We start from the raw sequence: 20,927 nt of genomic DNA, 5'->3' as shown, positions 1-20,927 counted from the left end.
GACATGGTCGGAGCAAATGACAAATGACAGCTGAAACAGTCGCTCCAATGGGAGAGCAGCTGTAGAGCAGGGGAGGGTTTATCCCAGATATGGAGACCTGCGGCGGCAGACTCCTCGGACGGAAGGCAGAGGAGGTTGGCCAGCGAGACTACTACATCTGCAAACTTCACATGTATCTTTAGCTAATCGCTAACGCTAGCTCATTTGCCAAATCTCGCGAGAGTGAGTTGCTGAGACGGAGACATGTCTCCTTATTTGTCTGTTTGTCTGGAAAATGCCATTCTTGTGTCAGAAATGGTCAGACGCTTGTGGAAAACGCGTCCAATGTTTACTTAATCAGTCATAATCTGTGTTCACGTTCCCTTCTGCCATTGACTCCCAATAGACTCTAGACGTGCTGCTACTCTCCTTAGGGGGCGTGGCAGTGGTGAAACCCACGTGACACAGATACAGGTATTGGACTGGAGTTGAGCCGTCTCGCTCTGGATATACTGCCTCTGGTTTCAATCGGCCCGTTTACATACCGACTGCAGACACCGTGACTCTCTCGCTGCCTTCCACCACATCTGCTGGGAAGGTGAAGCTGATGTTCTCAGAGAGCCTGGTGCCAGGGGCGGGGCCCTCCAGCCAGCGGGTGGTGGAGAACGACTGCTCCAGTCCTTCAGGCTACGACCACACCAACAGCCATGAGAGATGAACACACACAAGCATAAGTCATGAATAAGACTGTTTCCTGGGTTACAGCGGAATGGTAGATGACGACAGGCCGCATCTGAGTTTTGGATTTAGCCGTTCTGTCCCGCAAACAAAACATGACAGGTTCAACCTCACAGCTGTTTGACTTTCACGGAAACTTTAACCTTCTCACTCCTCATACTGTAAGTCGCAGCTGAATGTCAACCATTTAATGTCAATGGCTTCTGTTCATATCAATATGGGAAATAAATGATCTGCTGGATATTTAATAAGTAATGTGATGTTAAAGCGAGGCACTGCAGGCAAATAGGGGAAAAATATCCTTTCATTAGAATGAAATTGTGTTGGATATGGATGCAAAATAATTTTTTTATCGCACGCGAGATGCCTAGTTTTTCAAAATTGAGCAATCCAGCCAAAATCACAGTTCACCAGCAGTGTCTTTCCTCACATAACCATGTTTTAATGTATTAATCCTTTTCTATCACTAGGTGTCCCATTTTGCAAACGACGGCTATTTGATTTCAGAGTGGCACTCTCTTCCATTTCAAACACATTACTAATACGTTGCTGTTAATGACATTCCCTGCTTGTTTTCACGGCACCTTGACTAGGACCATCCTGCGGACGGCGTCGGACGCCACGGACGTGACGGCTCTCACAGAGATGGGGATCTCTCCAAGGACCACGGGCTTGATGGGAACCAGGACGGAGGCTCCGCGCTGGCTCGCCACAAACACGCGCCGCACACTGGGCATGCTCAGCTCATTGTCTGGGAAGACGAACTCAAAGGTCTCACTCTCCGCAACAATCACCATGACCTGTTGAATGAAAGCTGACGTGAGGAGTCCACCCAGATCATGTTATAGCAGTTTTTGAAAAGACAGATAATGTAAAGGCAACAAGAGGACGGGTTTTCCTTTGTCCTCAAGTACAAGCTGCTCCAACCATTTCAGATCACAAGAGCGATATCCCTCTCAGGAGCTTCTCACATAAGCTTAACGAGCAGCAGGGAGCTAGGATTCGTTTGTGGTGGGCCTCAGAGGTGAAAGGTGATCGGAGTAAGATGCGAACACCCGATGTCACGTGAGATGATAGCGACATGAGAACCTATCACAAGCCCACTAACCCTGTGCGAACACAGTCCCATTCCACTGTGCTGCAGCGCAGTCGGTGGCAGGGGGTAATCCAAAACCTGTAGCATTGTACTCTTTTGTACACGATGATATCACACTCTTAAACTCAATAGACTCATATAAAGCAGGTACATGATCCGTGACAGGTCACTGACAGGTCCCATCCAGGTCTGTGGTACATGAAACAAAGATAAAACAAAAGCTGAACTACTTAAACTTAACTTAAATAACTTCAACCAATTCCACCTCTTAATAAACCAGATGTTCCTCTAAAGGAATGTCCTCCTGGAGTAGCTAACAAAGTTCAGTTCTTTGGTATGGCAGCCGGCTGGTAGCCAGCTGGCAGCCGGCTGGGAGCAGCAATTCAAGGTGGCTGCTAGTATATAATCTGAGGCGGAAACACAAGACCTATTACATTCTACTTTTTGTGTTCACAATGATCTATATTACCCCTTTAACCCATTGATACCTGATGCAGCATTTGTGTGTGTATCCCTTTAAGACCGTGAACCGCGTTCGCGGTCTTAAAGGGATACACACACAAATGCTGCATCAGGTATCAATGGGTTAAATGTAATTTTCCAGTGAACATCATGACGGTGCCAGCGGTGGTTGCTTGGAGATTTGTGCTGCCTCTATTATTGTTTGTCATATTTTGTAAGTATGTCTATAACTCTGCCGTGGATGTTAACAGGGTGAGAAGAACACAACACCAATCAAACCCTCACCTACATGACCCTGTATCTACACTTTAGCTTACATCGAGTTCACATTACACATGACCAAATATGACACTTTTGGACTCGCTCCACCAGCACAAAGCGCAGCTGTCTGAGGTGACAGAGAGAGTCTGACCTCCAGGTCCTGTGGCAGGTAGTTGAACAGAGTGACTTCCAGGACCAGCTCCTCTCCGCGAATGATGTAGGCCGGCACATTCAAGGACAGGAAGAAATCCAGGAAGGCTGTGAGCTGCGAAACACACAAACAATACAAGACACAATGCTGATGATAAGGATAGATGCTGTCTGGAACTAATAACACATCACCAAAACTATCAATAATATCACATACTATAATATCACTATTACTTCTACTACTACAATATTAGTTCTACTACAACAAGAACAACTGATAGTGTCTGACGCGGGCATTTTGAAGTCCACCTGCTGTTTTAAATGGCCAAACACGCACCAAAAACTTTATGAGGCGGCGTTAAACTGCCTTAACGCCCCTACTCCCAACTAGTTTCCATTCCTTTGAATAATTAACGCTTTCAGTGGATTTGGGACTTTACTACTACTACAACTGCCACTACTATTACTATTACTATTACTATTACTAGTACAGCTCAAAGTATGACAAAATAGAATAGCAACTATTAGATAATAAGCAAGTTTGAAGGCAGGTAATAAGGCATGTTTTTAGGAGGATTTGGTTGTGGTATGGTTACCTCTGCAGGTGACTCTACGATCCCCAGCCCCAGGTTCTCTGACATGACGAAGGCAGTGGCTGTCCAGGTTGTGATGCTGTCTGGCACAGTCAGAGTAATCTCTGCTGTGGTTGAATTACTGTGAAACAAGAAATGATTTGTTATAATTTAACAATGATAAAAAAAATAAGATAAATGTCGCTACTTTTTACAATGTGAAATGATGGCGGCAAACAGAAGCAACAAGTTCTATCCAGAGAAAACAGGACTAACCAACGTGATGTTTTGGTTCTCGTGTCCCTTCGACATAATTTGGTATAAACCGGTCAAAGACTGGCTCGGTTGCTAACTTGCTAAAATGGTGCTGTGCCACATTACAGAATTATTAGGTATTGAAGTAGCCTCCTGAAAATCTGCGTAAACATCGGCGCGGCCTGGGGTCCTTCAGGCTAGAGCGAGGTGCTTGGCGCAAGTGAATGACGTGCAGCGCACAGGCCTCCTTGAAGCATCCTCTCTGCCCATGGTACGGCATGGTAGGATTGCCTTCTTCCACGGGAGGTTCTGGTGAGACGAAGGAGGTGCCCGGCCTGGAATCACCCCACAGGGCCTTAGACCTCCATGCACCGAAGGTCTTGCAATACTGCGGTGTAGCACTAACTCTATTGCAGCGGATTGGGCGTGATCAACCCTTCCGCGGGCAACGTTGCAGACAGAGTAGGAAGGCTGATCCGTGAGCGGGTGCTTCTGGGACGCGGGTCGGGGTCATAATCGGCCTCGGCTGGGTCTACTGGGCGAGGGTGTATGAAGTTGACAGACCCGAAACACCCCACGACCCCAGTTAACATCACTGATGACGCGTCCCAGCGCATGCTGTAGTATGTATATTTGAAACGTCCATTCAGCAAAGTTAGAATTTAGCTGATAGCCCAGCCCAGGCAGACACGATCGGGGATTTAACCACCGCAGTAAACGCACATGTGAGCAGACGTCTTGTGTTCTGCTCTAGAACCCCCGAACCTGTAGTTTAGAGCCGCAGCACCGTCTTTTGGTGAGTCAGCCCATGAGATATATGGGCAGTTTTACCCCACTCGCGCGCCAGCCGTTTAACATTTTGTGGGCGTTCCCAGACATGCGGACTGTCTCTATAGTTGGGCTCCATGATTTACTCACTGTATGCTATATCGTCAATATAGACCCTTTTCATACTAGCCATTCTGACCGGCCAAAGCAGGGTAAACAAAGGTGTAACCAATAACATTAATTAGGGCCCTGGCACTGGAACACATAAATAGAATGGAACCATCATTGTTATTGGCTACACCTGTGTTTACCCGGTTTTGACATGTCAAAATGGCTTTTGTGAAAAGGATCTATTGCATGACTTTGAGGAATTAAAATATATTCTTGATGTTAATGTAATATATTACATGATACAACTTTATATTGAATGGGACTGAAACCTCATTGTTGGCCTGCTGAGCCGAACCAGAACCATTCGAATAATAATCAGCATCAGCATCAGCATAAAGATGTAGTCTACAGTTGTTCATGTCAATCTAGTCTAATCCACATGGACTGCCATTTTCAGTTTAGCTGTTTCATAGGTTGTCCACACTAGTCTAAAACTAAGGAGAAAACAGAAAAATCCTCATCATCTCATCCATGTTGGACAATATTGACAGTAGTAGGTAACAGAAAGAACGCTCAGGCTGAATATCCCATGAGATGTTACTGAAGCTTCACCCTGTGTTGGTGTCCAGCCACAGCCAGGTCTCTGGGAAGTCCCAGCGCTCTCGTGGCTGCTGCTCCATACCAGAACCATGTTCCAGGTTTGAAAGGGGATTTGCAAATGCATCCCCTGCTGTGGGGAATATGAGCATTAGTGACTTACATGTAAGCTATATCATATATATTTATAAAAAAATATATATTTAAAGGTATACGCCAACTTTTTGGGAGTTTTGTCCATTTTCCCTATCACCCATAAATAACCAAGATGCACAATGCCTTTCCCGGCACTCTCCGTACAGTATACAGTGAGCTACAGTCGTCAAATTAGTTAGTATCGCCAATGAATTGGGGGAAACAGTAGCCTACAGCAGTTCAAAGTCACCAAAAAACACACATTTCTAACAGCGCCAAAAAGCTCTATGTACATGTTGTGACTCGGGTACTCACCACGAGATTAAATATTAATCCAAAATGCTGAGAAGTACTTTTCTTTCAAATAGATAGCCGGAACTACTTTCTAAACATGGCCGCCAGGCGTACAGCGCATGTGCTGCATACAGCGCATGCGCAGCTGTGTACAGCGGAAGCGCTGTGTAAAGGGCAAACATGAAGTAACTCGGTGTGGGGATTTACTACGAAAAGGACGTTTCACGTAACTATGGATTATTATTTCATCGCGTGTATTTCATACCCGAGTCACAATATGTACCTAGAGCTTTTTGGCACTCTTAGAAATGTGTGTTTTTGGTGACTTTGAACGGCTGTACCGTTTACCCCAATTCATTGGCGACACTAACTAGCTTGACGACTGTAGCTCACTGTATACTGTACCCAGAGTGACGGGGAAGGCATTGTGTATCTTGGTTACGTATGGGCGATATGGCGAATGGACGAAACTCGAAAAAAGTTGGCGTATCCCTTTAATAGCCAGGCTAGTGATTTTGAAAGACAAGGCCGTCATTTGAGCTGGTTCTTAAAACTTACGGAAGTCGGGCCTCTGCATCTCTCCCATCTTCTGCAAACTGGCGTCAGTCAACACCACAACGTCACACGTCTGCAAAGACACAAAACAGTCAACACCACAACGTCACACGTCTGCAAAGACACAAAACAGTCAACACCACAACGTCACATGTCTGCAAAGACACAAAACAGTCAACAGCACAACGTCACACGTCTGCAAAGACACAAAACAGTCAACACCACAACGTCACACGTCTGCAAAGACACAAAACAGTCAACACCACAACGTCACACGTCTGCAAAGACACAAAACAGTCAACACCACAACGTCACACGTCTGCAAAGACACAAAACAGTCAACACCACAACGTCACACGTCTGCAAAGACACAAAACAGTCAACACCACAACGTCACACGTCTGCAAAGACACAAAACAGTCAACACCACAACGTCACACGTCTGCAAAGACACAAAACAGTCAACACCACAACGTCACACGTCTGCAAAGACACAAAACAGTCAACACCACAACGTCACACGTCTGCAAAGACACAAAACAGTCAACACCACAACGTCACACGTCTGCAAAGACACAAAACAGTCAACAGCACAACGTCACACGTCTGCAAAGACACAAAACAGTCAACACCACAACGTCACATGTCTGCAAAGACACAAGAGCTATGAAAAAGACACACATTTACCGAGGGCTGCATTAAAGGCATTTGACTGGTCCAAGAGGTGCACGTAGAACAATAGGCTTCATTTACATGCAAAGATAATTACCGTAGGTGCTTAAAGCTCCCAATATGTTACCTTTTTTTTTTTTACCTTAATATAACAGCTTTTAAATCATTTTGATGCTACACAGACTTCTTCGAAAGAACGGTGCCTCTATCATTCACACTCTGTGAACGCCTGTTCCTGCACCATGTCACTTTGAGGCTCCATCCTGGAGCATGAACGTTGCTTGGATGTAACTCCATTTCCTCCTGCAACCCCTCCCTCGTCTTGTGCAAGACGCCGCCGGCCACACTAGGCTTCAACAACCAATGGGTGACGTCACTCTGACTGTGTCCATATTTTTAGACGGTCGACGGTTAGACCCCAAATATGGTCAAAAGAGTCGATATCCACACACTGGAGCAGCTCCCAATATTTAGTGACTACAAATGCCACATTTCAACCCAAACGATTTTGGCTTGAAACGTTTTTGCATTTGTGTGCGGATATCTACCTTCATATCTCCTATGTATTTGTATCCAGCACCTGGTCTAAAGACAGGTTGGATGTGCACACAACTACTCCAAATAAGCCATTAACCGGAGTATGGCAAATTCCCAGACTACTGTGCATCATGTAACATGGCCATTGTAGGTCACCAAGAGTGTCTACATAGACGTGATAAATATTCCTGCATAGCTGCAATGATCGTGTGTCATAGAGACAACATGCATTAACAAAGCAGGGAGAAAAGAAGAGAACAGACGAGGACAATAAGGGAGGGAGGGGTGGGATCCAGGGATAAACAGGATAATAACACATCGTATTTGTGATACAATCGTTATATCTGATATGTCTCTGGAGAGGAAGAGGGTACCATAAAGATGGAGTATGGATCTCCCTTTCTCATGTTGTCAGAGTAGAAGTCTGCCTTGTGACCGCTGTACTTTGCCATCTCCCCCAGCACCTGTGAAGGCAACACCCACATCCTCAGAGCCAACTACTGTTACAACATACAAAGACAGACAAAACCGCTCGGGACAAAAACGGGGAATGTATTGTTAAAACCTGTTTGACCAAGTTGGGGGATGAAACAGTTCATAGTGTGCCTCAGTTTACGTCAAACCGATACTTAGGTGGGGTCAACAGATTGGGTGTCACAGGTGTTAACTGCAAGGCGATCTTAGACCAGCGGTGATATGCGTGTGTGGGCGGGCGGTGGATGTACAGTATAGTTGTCGAACTAACGTTGGAAAATATGAAACGAGAGAGGACCCTGGAGAGACATGGAAGTTTCTGTTATTCACAGGTTACCGGAATAGACCATTTTACATGGCTAAGGACATTATATGACATCTATAATCATTACAAAAAAGTGACTAAATGACACCTTGATTATATGCCCTATAATAGTCACCAGACTGAATAATTAGAGCACCCAACAGTGCAGTGTCCATTGCTGCCAAAGTGCTTTTGGTTAGTAACCACTTTTAATTGGTAATCACTAATTAGGTCATTAAAAGTGGTTTCATGCACATCCAAAAATATTTGTAGGAGCCGGACAAAAAAAACAACAGCAATCCACATCGACAAGGAAGGTTTTGCTCACTGTTTCTATGGTCCCAAGAATTAGAATGCATTAAAGAGATGGTGACAATAATGTTTCAATCAAACATGGCTGTCATCAGATACATTTTACCCACTGGAAATTAGATGACGCTATAGAACCACAGTCAGGTTGTGTTTGTACATTGTGGTCATTGGCCCCTAGGCAACTCTTTTATGTGCCCCCCCCCCCCCACACACACACACACTCCCCCCTTAAGCCATGTGACCACATTATTGTGAGAGTCGTGCATGACGTCCGGGGGTGTAGTTTCGCTACCCGGGCGGAGCGCACCTATGGCGCACACGTGACACCTACCAGCTTGAGGCCTATAGCTATGTGCCACGTGTGCACCATAGCTGCGCTCCGCCCGGGTACCTAAACTACAGCAGGGGTGAGGCAGTAACTCCAAATCAACACCACACGTTATTACTACACTGGATAAATAGGACACACCTCTTTATATTGGATTTGAGTGCTTCTTGCTAATGTGCGGTAGCCAGGAGGGCTAGCCTGCCTACAGTAAACTCCACTGACAATTCCAGCTCTGCAAGAAACATTAAGATGGTAGTCCAGCCTCAGCAATGCAACGAGCAAATAGCACAAAGTGAGTTATCACCTAAACAAAAAACAGCTATCTCTCAAGAAAAATGCAAATCCTCATAATACAAGCGCAGTGACAACAGTGAAATCACTGTTTATTTCACTTTTCACAAACAGGATAAAAGTTTCACAAATCTGACAGTGTTTCTTGATGAGAGTCTAGGGTCCCCCCCGGCCCCCTAATAACCTAGCCAAGATTTTAAAGGTCTAAAAGTGTTGTGGACTTTGAACTGGACCTGGTCTTATGCAGTCTAGATGGGAGAAAAAAGTGAAATCACCCTTTTTCCCCAGGTTTTCCTAAATTGCACATAGCCCTTATGCTAAAATATATATCTCTATGTGAGAAATGTCATGCTTCTTTGAAAAAGTGCACAATTGTTATAAACACATTTGAATATTAGACCCGGGGAAATGGCAGCCATCTTGGATTTGAGATCAAATCTGACTTCCCTCCACATCTGAAAATAAAACTTATGCCATTCACTAACTGTGTGAGAAATGTCATGCTTTTCTCAAAAAGTGCACACATTTTATAAGCAGACCCGGGAGATTGGTGGCCATCTTGGATTTGAGGTCAAATCTGATTTCCCTCCACATCTGAAAACGAACCTCATGGGATTCACTATGTGAGAGATGTCATGCTTTTCTTAAAACGTATTGTGTTTATCCGCTCTACTATAGGCAACTAAATCAAACATCAAACATCAATGAAACATACGCTCTCTCGCTTGTAAGACAGGCACAAGCGGGGGCACTACAGGTCTGCCGAATCCCACACTTTACACCCTTAGGTGCTAGCGACCTACTTAAACCTCAGACTATTGTTAGGTTCAAGACTGCTGGCGCACTAGCGGTTGTCTCGCCCACTACGTCGATGTCTGACAAGACAGGGTATACTGTCGTCACAGGACTAGCGGTCACCTGGCCTGCACTGTTTATTTCTGGAGAGAAATACAGCAGATGCAGCAAGGCTGAGGGTTGTGAGCGAGAACAGGTTGGTACTATTATGTACCTAGGAGTCAGGCGAGCATAATGCATTAACGTCGGTGCTCTGTGACACAGTGGTGTTTTTCCTCACCGTCTCCTTGGTGATGTCATTGTGCGAGCCGGCCCAGTGCGCGGCCTTGTCGACCACCAGGAGCCCCACCAGAGAGCCAGGCTCTGCCACCGTCACCCGCAGAGAGACCTCTTCAGCCGGCTTCTTCTCGGACTCGCTCCAGCTCACTGACACCTGCCACCACCAGACACAGGCCGGTCAGCCATACACCATCGTACATCATCTGACGCCATTATATACAATTTTGTAGGATCTCACAGAATTATATACAAGCATAATTATGATCATACACCCTTATGAACTAAGATGAGTTGGATTTATGCACTGCCGTCTCTATCAGCATCTACAGAAGTCTAAAGCAAAAGTGATCAGCCCAATTATCACACCTGGTTTTTTAAGACTTGGTTGATGGGCAGCTCGAGTACGTCGTTGATGACCTCTCCATCCGCACGCACACAGTAGACTACGATGCAGGCCCGAGGAGCCCAGGACTCCTCTGGGGTCAGAGTGAGAGAACCCCCCCACGTTCTCCCAGCAGAAACAACCTGACCTCTGGACTTCACCTGCACTCACAGACACACCAGAACATCCATGCCAGGCCTTTTCCCAAATGCATAGAAGATTTTAGTTGACATCTAAGAATGTTTGATAGTCAGAAATGTCACCTTCAGTTGGTTCATATCCTCTCTTCTCTCACTAATTGCTCTAAAAATCCCTTCTATCTCCATCCATATATAACTCTTAAATGATCTTTTCATAGCACTTTCTTTTATCTCAAATTATCATTCTATAGTCACAGGAATATTGTAAATCCACCACAGCCCAAACCACATTTGTTCATCTAGAAATGTAAGTTCTACAGTTGTACGCTGATCTAAAGGAGGACCTGAGCTGAATGAATACAATTGTAAATGTAAAAATGTTATCCTGTCTGATTGCCGGCTGGAGGTACTTACCATGTAGTGAATCTCAGATATTTGAAAATTACTCTTAACTGGCAACAGGAGGGACACGCCAACCTTAAGAAAATTAGAAGGCTATGTCACTTAATATGATTAGATCAAACACAAAACAAGAACACTCCAGAAATAAGTATTCCGATTTGTATTTAGACTTGCATGGTGTGAGGATGGGTCATTATGTTCCCCACCCTCAAACATGTTCCCCATGTTTACCTGTGGAGGCCAATTGGGCTTCTGAATCTGCAGGTAGGACTGACTGGGAGATGTGTAGCTTCTATAGAGTTGTAGTGTCTTTTCGCTGTCCTCAAATGAAGCCTAGGAGTCAGAGAAATGGAAAGATAAATATGTATCATACAGCCTGACGAAGACCAACGGTTGAAACGCGTTGCGTTTTTGTGTTTGCCCGTATCAATTTGAAGATGTATTCTGGTTTGTAACTCTTTGCAGTACGCAGATACAATTACTTCTCATTAAATAATATATTCTTTTCAAACTCCAAGTAGCTCTTTTTTTCGCCTTGCAAAGATAAATATGTCACAGAGCCTTTACTTTTTTATCATCTTGATGCTAATATTCTATTCATTGAAAATATTACAGGCATCTGCACTCGACTAAAAGATTTGTCAATTCTAACATCTATTCTGGCGTCCCGCAGGGTTCAATTCTAGGTCCTCATTTTGTTTTTATGCTTCATCATCCTAGTTGTATTAACCATGAATATGCATTTTTCTTACAATAATGCACAACCATTCATAGCAATAAAACCTGTCAGTGCCAATCAAGGTTTTGAAGTGTTTCGCAGCTTTCCTTACGTCGATAGTAAGAGTTTCAGTGTCATCCGACAGTTGAATGAAAAGGGGAATGACTCCATCTGCAGGGACAGGAAACTCCAACTCTTGGAGAGGTGGCTCTCCCGGCAGCGGAGGAGTGGATTCCAAAGGATCTGACATGTTTGGGAAAGGGAGAAACATGGGGGGGAACCTGTTTCCTAATATATCCCATCTCACACTCCACGGAGCTAGCTTGCGCTGCATCACTGAAACGGTAACAGTCTTTCCCTGGTCCTCTTGGGAAAGGGGTTGGTTGTTGTATGTGGATACTTTCAGCTGCAAAATCAAGAAAACATTGATAATGTACAATTCGATTTGTTTTAAAATGTAATGCTGTAGGTAGGTTTATGGAACAATATGTAAAATCTGTCTATGGTATGTGCTGTCCCTGTTTCATGGCTACTGTGTGCTACCAAGACAAATTCCTATACATTTACTGTACATGAGAAATTAAATGATTCTGTGTGGCTCTGAAATGCCTCGCTATCACGCTGCAGATCAGATTTATAAATAAATCTCAAATAACTTGATTTAATAGTCAGAACTGTTGCTCTCCTTACCGTAGCGGTGAAGTTCAAAGAGGGCCTTAATATTTTGGGATAGCTTTCAAAGGTTAGTTTATATCGGCACCTTGACAGAGACACTGTTGCTGTATTGTTATACGTGAGACCTGGAAAATGAGAAGACATTGACAGTGACAGGCTATATGAGTTAGGAGAAACCATGCGCTCAGACAAATCAGTGCAGGATCCTCTATGGATCAAAACATCTAGCTCAGAGGTTTTCAAAGTGGGAGGCGGGCCTCCCTAGGGGGGCTCCAAGCAGTTTCAGGGGAGGCTCAGTGAATGCAAGTGAAAACATACATTACATTAGTTATTACATTAGTTATCAAATGGAGATCACATAGAATAGCCTAAATGTGTGTGATTTGCTTAAAGAGATAGTTCAGAAATAGTTGAGCGGCTATGGGATCAAATAACATAATCATGGGCATCCAAGAATGTCTGGGGGGAGGCCCACAGTCTCACACTTTGAAAACCTCAAATCTAGGCTAACTGAAAGGATGTTTGTTCGTTTGTAGTTACCTGTTATGTTTTCTCTAACATTAACCACAATAGTGACAGACTCATCCATATAGCGTTCCAAATAGTCTTCAGATCGTTTCATCATGATGATGTCTTCGTAGTCGGGAACATCAAACATAATGTCTGCGGTGTGGTCAATCTGTATGAAAGCAACATTCATATCACATATCATTTTGGCCAACATTCACACATGTAAAGGCATGTAACATGTTAATAATATATAATGATATAATTTAGCGGTGAACAATAATATTTGGATTAATTGCATATAGCAATTAGATTCAGATGGATAAACAGTATATTGCAGTGATTAAACTAATGTTATTCCAGATGGTTTTTGATGTTGGAAATAGTCAGAATACATCACGGTTTATGGCAATTTGCTTCCAAATCATTCTTCGGTCCCTGAACAGAGATGACATACCTCTTTCCCCTCATAATAAGGTACTTCAATGCCATGAAAATAATGGAGGAATGTTATATTCATGTATCCTTGGACAGGCTTGCCATACACGTACCTATAGGGACCAGAACCAGAAGAACCATATGAAGGAGAAACAGTACATTGCTGAAAGACAACAGCATAGCTACTCAGTGAACCTTCCCTGTTGAAATACAGGTTAAACAAAGCATTTATAAGGTACAGGATGAGGTGACAGACTCACTTGGCTGTGACAGAGCCCCAGAGACTGTCCTCCTGATAAATGACAGTTGGAACCTCGATATGAACCTCAAACTTCGGCAGCACTGGAAGCAAACAAACAATAGATGGATTTCAGTATCATCTGACTGTAATGTTTTGCCATTGACTTTCTATGCAACAGGATATGTATAGGCCAGACGCATGGGATATTGTACATTCAAACAACATAGTTAACATCAGCTACTATGAACATGGATTTAAACACCATCAGTGATAGTTGACCATGTCTACAGTATCTACACATTAGACAGATAGATGGGCTTTACATGTCCAACATGGAGGCCAGATAAAGCATACGCACCATAATGAGCCACGTTGAAATGCTTCTCGCTGATAACTCCCTGTGGAACAGAGACTCGTTTTCAAATACAAACACATTTCTGTAGGAAGGCAACAAGTCATCTGCATTCCTTAGCTGAGCTCCCTCTACAGTAGGGCTGGGCGATATGGAACAAAAATCATATCTCGGTATTTTTTGGCTGAATGGCGATACACAGGGATATCTACGATTTTCTACAAAGTGGGCTAAATGTTCAGTTGTAAGTCAAAGCCACATGTGATGTCGCAAGCACTAAAATAAGACTGTGATCGAAATAAAATGCAAAGAGAGGGTTTCCTTCCCTGACTATTGGTGCTTTCACAAAATATTGACACAATGAGATTTTTGATAAATAATCATTTAGTAATGTGGATATAATGACAAAATGGGTAAAGGCAAATAGTAGAACAGCTAGAACAGTCTGTTGAGTTCAGAAAATGACATCGTTTTACTGTAATGCAACCTTTAAAACCAGGAGGACAACACAAAATCTCACCTTGACTGAAGTTACGATGATCCAGTTGCCCAGAGGAGGGTTATCTGACAGCTGGAACTCTTTGGATATGACTCCCATAACACTGTCCAGAGCAAGCCACTGCCTGATCAAGTTTCCCCTGGGATCCTGGATTGGGGGAAATAAATCAATCAATCAATCAATAAATAAATAAATAAATAAATAAATAAATAAATAAATATGCTCTCACATTACAGAAGATACTGATATAAGTAGGCCCAAAATTGCTGAACTTATTTAATGTACAGTTAACTTTGATATTGCAGATGTTTAATTTATTCTCTCGGCTAAATGAGATGTAATTAGAAGGATAATAAGATACAGCATATCAAAAATAGAAAGAAGGAAATAATTAGGATATCAATAATCATGTCCTTTTGGGAAATGTTCGAATTTGTATACGGCTATATGTTGATGACACACACCTTGATGATGATGTCTCCAGGACTGACATAGGGCTTCCCATCAGGGTGAATGGACACGGCCCGGATCTTTACCAGCTGGCCAGGCCGGTAGTTGGGCAGGTCTGTCTGGATGAAGGTGGACAGGCCTTTGGGGTTGAAGCGGAGCTGTGTGGAGTTGGAGAAAACCACGGTGTTCCCCATAAGACCTCTGACATCCAGCCGGTACGGGTACCAGTAGCTCGACTCGCTCTCTGGGATCTGCAGGGAAGAAACACAAGGAATTTTAAATAGGGTCAGACTCAAGGAGCTCAGATCCAACCTAAGAACTAATTTAGGGTTCAACCAATGACAGCTTTTGACAGCTGATACCAATATTTTTGGATGGAAGCTGCCAATAGCGAATATTTTGTGCTGATATTTAATATATTTAAATTGCACAATTTTCTTGCCAAAAATGTTCAAGTAATTCCAATTCCAAATTCCAAGTTATTAACAGTAATAACTCAACTCCTCCACCACCGATGTGTAGCACCCACCTGGGTGATGCACAGCAGCCAGTTTGCACCAGAACGCTCACCACACATCAGCTCTCACAGTGGAGAGTAGAGGACTAAAAGTGGCAATTAAACATTGAGGGATGATTAAGTGGCCATGATGGAAGGAAGGCCTGTGTGGGAATTATGCCAGGGCACCGGGGTTACACCCCCAGGGCACCGGGATTACACCCCCAGGGCACCGGGGTTACACCCCCAGGGCACCGGGGTTACACCCCCAGGGCACCGGGGTTACACCCCCAGGGCACCGGGGTTGCACCCCCAGGGCACCGGGGTTACACCCCCAGGGCACCGGGGTTACACCCCCAGGGCACCGGGGTTACACCCCCAGGGCACCCGGGTTACACCCTTACTCTTGCGATGATGAGTGCCAATGAGATCTTTAATGACCACAGAGAGTCAGGACCTCAGTTTAAGGTCTCATCCGCAGGATGGTGCTCACTCACAGGACAGAGGCCCTGTCTGTGCCCTGGGGCATTGGGGATGGGGACTTACTGGTCCTGTCTGGACAGACAGACAGACAGACATACATACAGACAGACAGACAGACAGACAGACAGACAGACAGACAGACAGACAGACAGACAGATAGATAGACAGATAGCTGGACAGGCAGGCAGACAGACAGACAGACAGACAGACATACATACATACAGACAGACAGACAGACATACATACATACAGACAGACAGACAGACAGATAGACAGATAGCTGGACAGGCAGGCAGACAGACAGACAGACAGACAGACAGACAGACAGACAGACAGACATAACAAAGTACTCAAAACTGACTTTGTGGTAGTTCCCGCTACAATGGGTCTCCAGGACAACATTTTGCCATGATCACACACGCATGCACACACACACACACACACACACACACACACACACACACACACACACACACACACACACACACACACACACACACACACACACACACACACACACACACACACACTGTTGTGGCTGCACTACAATTACAGAAAAGAATGTAGGCCAATCGTGCAAAGGAGCAGCGATGATACCTAATCTAACCTGTGATTGAACTTGTTTGTGTGAGTCTGTTTTCTATGCTGCTCTGACAGAGATGATCCGACTCCACCAAAGTCTTCTCAGGTGTCTGTCAACAAAAGCATGGGAACTTCAGGCCTGCGGCTCACTCCAGATCACCAGCGTTCACTCTGGATCTGCTCAACATCTGTTTGAATTTGTGTCTTTGCTGTTTCCGTCCCACATTGTTAGTTTATAGCTCTACTTCCAAGGAGAACTCCCTCCTCTCTGCACTGAAAACAGATAACCAGTGTTTTCAAAAATACATTTGAAAAACTCAATATCTCTTTCCAGAAATCATCACCCGGTTAGTCAAGATAATCCACAGAGTCATGTAGGAACTATTTTCATTCGACTAAACTACACCAGCAAGCTGCTAGCTGAGTAGCTGCTAGGCCAGCTAGGGTGTAGTTCAAGAAAAGCTAGCTAGCAGCTACCAAAACAATCTAGATGGATAACTAGCAAGTTACAGGTATAAGGAAAAATAGGCTTTTTTTTATTTTAAGGTGAACTGTCCCTTTAAGCACTATGCACTGCATAAAGTTATGTAATTCAAATCAAGCTTCCAACGGAGGCGGACGCATTTCTTCTCTCTCCAGTCCTCCCTCTCCTACTCCCTTCCCCTCTCCCCCTCATCCCTCTGCTTCTGCTACCCAGAGCCAATCTTGCATTTGTCTCTTCGAAACTACAAATATGGATTATATGGCTGGTCTCTCAACGAATTCGACAAAATTATTGAGGGGTCCGGGGAACCCCCCCTCTGCCCAGACGGGACCTTCGCCGCAGGATACGGGAAGACAGCAGTCATTGACCCTAGGCTGCACGTCACGATAAACGAGATGAGCGGGGCAGTGAGTACTTGGACTATTGCGATTTCTGATCTGAATCGTAAAAATGGATTACTTCTTGGAGATATCACTGCCGCTGCGCCGAAGTGTTTAAAACCGAGGATCAGGACTGACTCGTGTGAGGAATGTTGTTGATCCTACACCCACCGGGGGAAAACCAAAACAACGGATTTAATCTGGCCACCTGCTAAGCCGTCAAGGACACTAGCAGCAAAACTCTCCTGAAGCCCTGAGTGCAACCTGCGTCTCCAACGTCACCCACCCCCCCCCCGCCCTGACATCTGACGCATGAACTCTGGACTGAATTGACGAGGCCATCTCCACAGCAACGCTGTGTTTAGCCGGAGGAGGCTCAGACTACACACACACACAAACACCCATGGACCCTAAGGACTCACAGGCCAACACACGGTCACGCACGCACTCCCCCAAACCCCCCCCCCTCCCGCCCCCCTCCCCTAAACCCCACCCCCCGCCTCCAGCAACTCCCCCCGCTTTGCAACTGTGATGTACTTACAGGGTGTAAACACAGCATCCCAGTCGAACCTTTAAACAGACAGAAATAACAATGGGTGATTTCAGTTACAGCAGTGGTCCTCAATGTGGGGTCTGGGGACCACCGGGGGTCATTGAGGGTGTTCCAGCGGCTCCCCAGCAAATTGATGTATTTTAAAACTTATTAAGCATTATTTCATTGACAAAAAGCTGACAATTAGATTAGAAAATGTAGAAGAATGGTAATTTTGGTCAAATGTTCTCGGTTATCTCTCTGCCTACATGGAATTCTGGACACAATCACATCTGAAAGTCAAAAATAATCTCAGATTTGTGTCAGATTTGAGACAGAATCTCATCAAATAGGGTTCTGTGACATTAAATGTGGACTAAATTAGGGGTCTTCCTCGATATGAAAAGGGTTTAGAATCACTGGGTTAGACACTATCGGCTCTTTAATATAAGCAGATTTCATATCATTTGCTGTTTCCAAGCAGGTGAGCTGTAATGGTACCTTCATCGATGGTCGTTGAGTTTGAAGCTACGGTGATGTTGCCATGTACGATGTCAGCGTGCACGGTGACGGGCGCGGCGGTCAGGACGGTGACCGACAGCGTGGTCGGGACCCCGGGCCGCAGCGTGGTGGGAGCCAGCAGCAGGTAGGAGGGCTGGGGGCCAGCGCTGGAGGGAGGGGAACCAGGAGGAGGTAAGGCTACATCCATACTAACATACACCAGCTCAGTGGCCTTGTGGTTTGAGTGTCCGCCCTGAGACTGGAGGGTTGTGAATTCGATCCCTGGCCGAGTCATACCAAAGACTATAAAAATGGGACCCATTTGCCTCAGCATCAAAGGGTTGGAATTGGGGCGTTAGATCACCATATGATTCCCGAGCGCGGCACTGCTGCCGCTCACCGCTCCCCCAGGGGATGGGTCAAATGCGGAGAACAAATTTTGCACACTCAGGTGTGGGACTTTTTTACTAAGCCATATTCCTTTTAAAACACAGAACTTTTGCTACGTTTTACGCCTGGCATCCACATTACGCCGCCATTCCGGACCCTTGACACCGGAGTCGAACTGATACGCTGCACCTGTATATATTCCACTGTGAACAGCTGCCACTGTTAGATCATTCCGATTATTCCTGAAACGCATCTGAAACGCTTGTGTGGATGGAGATCACTTTTGTTTTAAAACACCGGCTTAGAATGGAAACGTAGGATGGCCCACTGTTATGTACTTTCTATCTTTTTACGTTTTTATATTTAACCTTTGTTTTATGAACCACACAGCGCACCAGCATAAAGATCAGCTTAATTTTAGATAAGACGCTTTAAAGTTCTACAGCGGCTCACACTCTAAAGTTAGGAGGGTTAGGGTCAGGGGCGTATCTACGGGTGGGCCTGGGTAGGCACAGGCCCACCCACTTCTTGCCCTGGCCCACCCAAAAAAATAAAATAAAAAAAATAAATTGTTGTTTTCTAGAGGCAAACTTGCTGCTGCATTGCTAGCCAATGGTTTTGTTACTTTTGTAAAAATGCAGGGCACATCATCTCCAGAGTCTAATGCATGACAACTTCATGACATCTAGGAATTTTGTTCTCTCTGTGGATAAATAAACCAGAGGGCGTCTTGTTCAAACTTGAAGCAGCCTCAGTGTTGTTATTTTTTAAACTCACAGCAGTATATGGATCAGTGGTTCTAATTTCTGTATAAAGTAACAGTATACACACAAGTATAAGCATTCATGTATGCAACATTTGGCACCTATATGTAACCTTTTAAGGTTGAGATAATTGTATTATCATTATATGGTCCAAATATTTCAGTAAAGCACTTGAAACACTTGAAATATTCTTGCTTGGGTGGTATCATTCTACTTGAAATGATGGTCAAATGCATTATTTTTAGTAAAATAACACGTCAAATTTTTCGGGCCTTTGGCCGGGCATCTGCACCCCTTCCTATCCAGGCCCACCCAATTTGATCCAGGCCCACGTATAATTCAATTTCTGCATACGCCCCTGGTTAGGGTGACCTGCTCCGATAAAATCAAAGTCACATTGACCCCCGAAACACATTTTGAGTTGTATACACAGCTGGAAAGAGAAGGATGTAAGCTTCCTGGTGATGTAAAAATGATCATTGTACTCCAAATATTGAGTGAGATAAACCCCTTTATGTCTCTTGACTGTTTCCAAACTATGTTTTTGAGAAAAACGGCCTCAAAGTTTGACACAGTAAGCTAGTTATCCTTGTCACCCTAACTTTACGAGCTTCCAAACTTTCACAATCATCTTTACACAGAATGAAAGCCAACGCTTGATTTGACTCAAATCACATTTCTACGCAAACGGGCCTCTGCTACATGTGACTCATTCCTCTGCTACATGTGACTCGTTCCTCTGCTACATGTGACTCATTTTGTCAGAGCAGGTCACCATTGAAAGTTGGATTACAAGGGTATAAGTTGTTGGAGAAAAATATAAGTTTCATGCCAAATATGCATCAAAGTCTTGTGTCACTTAGGCCTGTTTTCCCTGTGTGTGCGCGTGTGCACGCGTGTGTGTGTGTGTGTGTGTGTGTGTGTGTGTGTGTGTGTGTGCACCTGTGCATGTGGGTGTGTGTGTGTGTGTGTGTGTGTGTGTGTGTGTGTGTGTGTGTGCACCTGTGCATGTGTGTGTGTGTGTGTGTGTGTGTGTGCGTGTGTACCTGGCTGTGGTCTCCTGGGCTGCAGACAGAGCAAACAGAGCGAAGAATCCCCAAACCTGGATCTGCTCCATCTGACCGAGTCGCTCCGCTCTGTCTGGATCACAGTCCGCTCAGCTGCAGCCTTCATACCTGCCCAGGTACATGTACACAGGTAACTCCTCCTACCCTTCATCGCCCCCCTTAGGGAAGTATACATATCATATTGTATTGTTGTATTGTTCTGTGATAGCTGACTTCAGTGGTTCTCAATGCGTGGTCCGGGGACCACCAGGGGACGTTGAGGGAGTTCTGGGGGTTCCCAGTATTGATGAATTCATGCTTCAGAATTGTTTAATTTACAACAGGTCAATTAGAGAATGAAGAATGATTGTTTTGATGCTTTTTGATGCCTAACCCTTTGTTATCTTTCTACCTACAATACAGGTCCATCCAACATCTTCAACTTATCATGGGGTCGGGTCACAGAGGTGGCAGTTTCAGCATGGGGCCCCAAACTTCAG

General features: G+C 44.7%; 1 protein-coding gene across 1 annotated transcript in view; it reads right to left on the bottom strand.

Annotated features, from left to right (window-relative positions):
* Positions 1 to 20,498, bottom strand: part of cd109 (CD109 molecule) — a gene marked incomplete at both ends in the record, with an annotated part of 33,432 nt that extends 12,934 nt beyond the window's left edge. Inside the window, 15 exons of the mRNA XM_083642938.1 lie at positions 525 to 666; positions 1,302 to 1,517; positions 2,688 to 2,801; positions 3,283 to 3,400; positions 5,005 to 5,122; positions 5,977 to 6,046; positions 7,557 to 7,646; positions 9,967 to 10,119; positions 10,332 to 10,508; positions 11,121 to 11,222; positions 11,720 to 12,013; positions 14,341 to 14,466; positions 14,784 to 15,020; positions 18,259 to 18,394; positions 20,428 to 20,498. Of these exons, the coding sequence (XP_083499064.1) occupies positions 525 to 666; positions 1,302 to 1,517; positions 2,688 to 2,801; positions 3,283 to 3,400; positions 5,005 to 5,122; positions 5,977 to 6,046; positions 7,557 to 7,646; positions 9,967 to 10,119; positions 10,332 to 10,508; positions 11,121 to 11,222; positions 11,720 to 12,013; positions 14,341 to 14,466; positions 14,784 to 15,020; positions 18,259 to 18,394; positions 20,428 to 20,498 (2,164 nt within the window). The remainder of the gene's footprint in view (positions 1 to 524; positions 667 to 1,301; positions 1,518 to 2,687; positions 2,802 to 3,282; positions 3,401 to 5,004; positions 5,123 to 5,976; positions 6,047 to 7,556; positions 7,647 to 9,966; positions 10,120 to 10,331; positions 10,509 to 11,120; positions 11,223 to 11,719; positions 12,014 to 14,340; positions 14,467 to 14,783; positions 15,021 to 18,258; positions 18,395 to 20,427) is intronic.
* Positions 20,499 to 20,927: the final 429 nt, after the last annotated feature.

The sequence above is a fragment of the Poromitra crassiceps genome (assembly GCF_964638095.1).
Source record: "Poromitra crassiceps genome assembly, chromosome: 9".
NCBI lineage: Eukaryota > Metazoa > Chordata > Actinopteri > Beryciformes > Melamphaidae > Poromitra > Poromitra crassiceps.
This window is presented reverse-complemented; position numbering and strand designations above follow the sequence as displayed.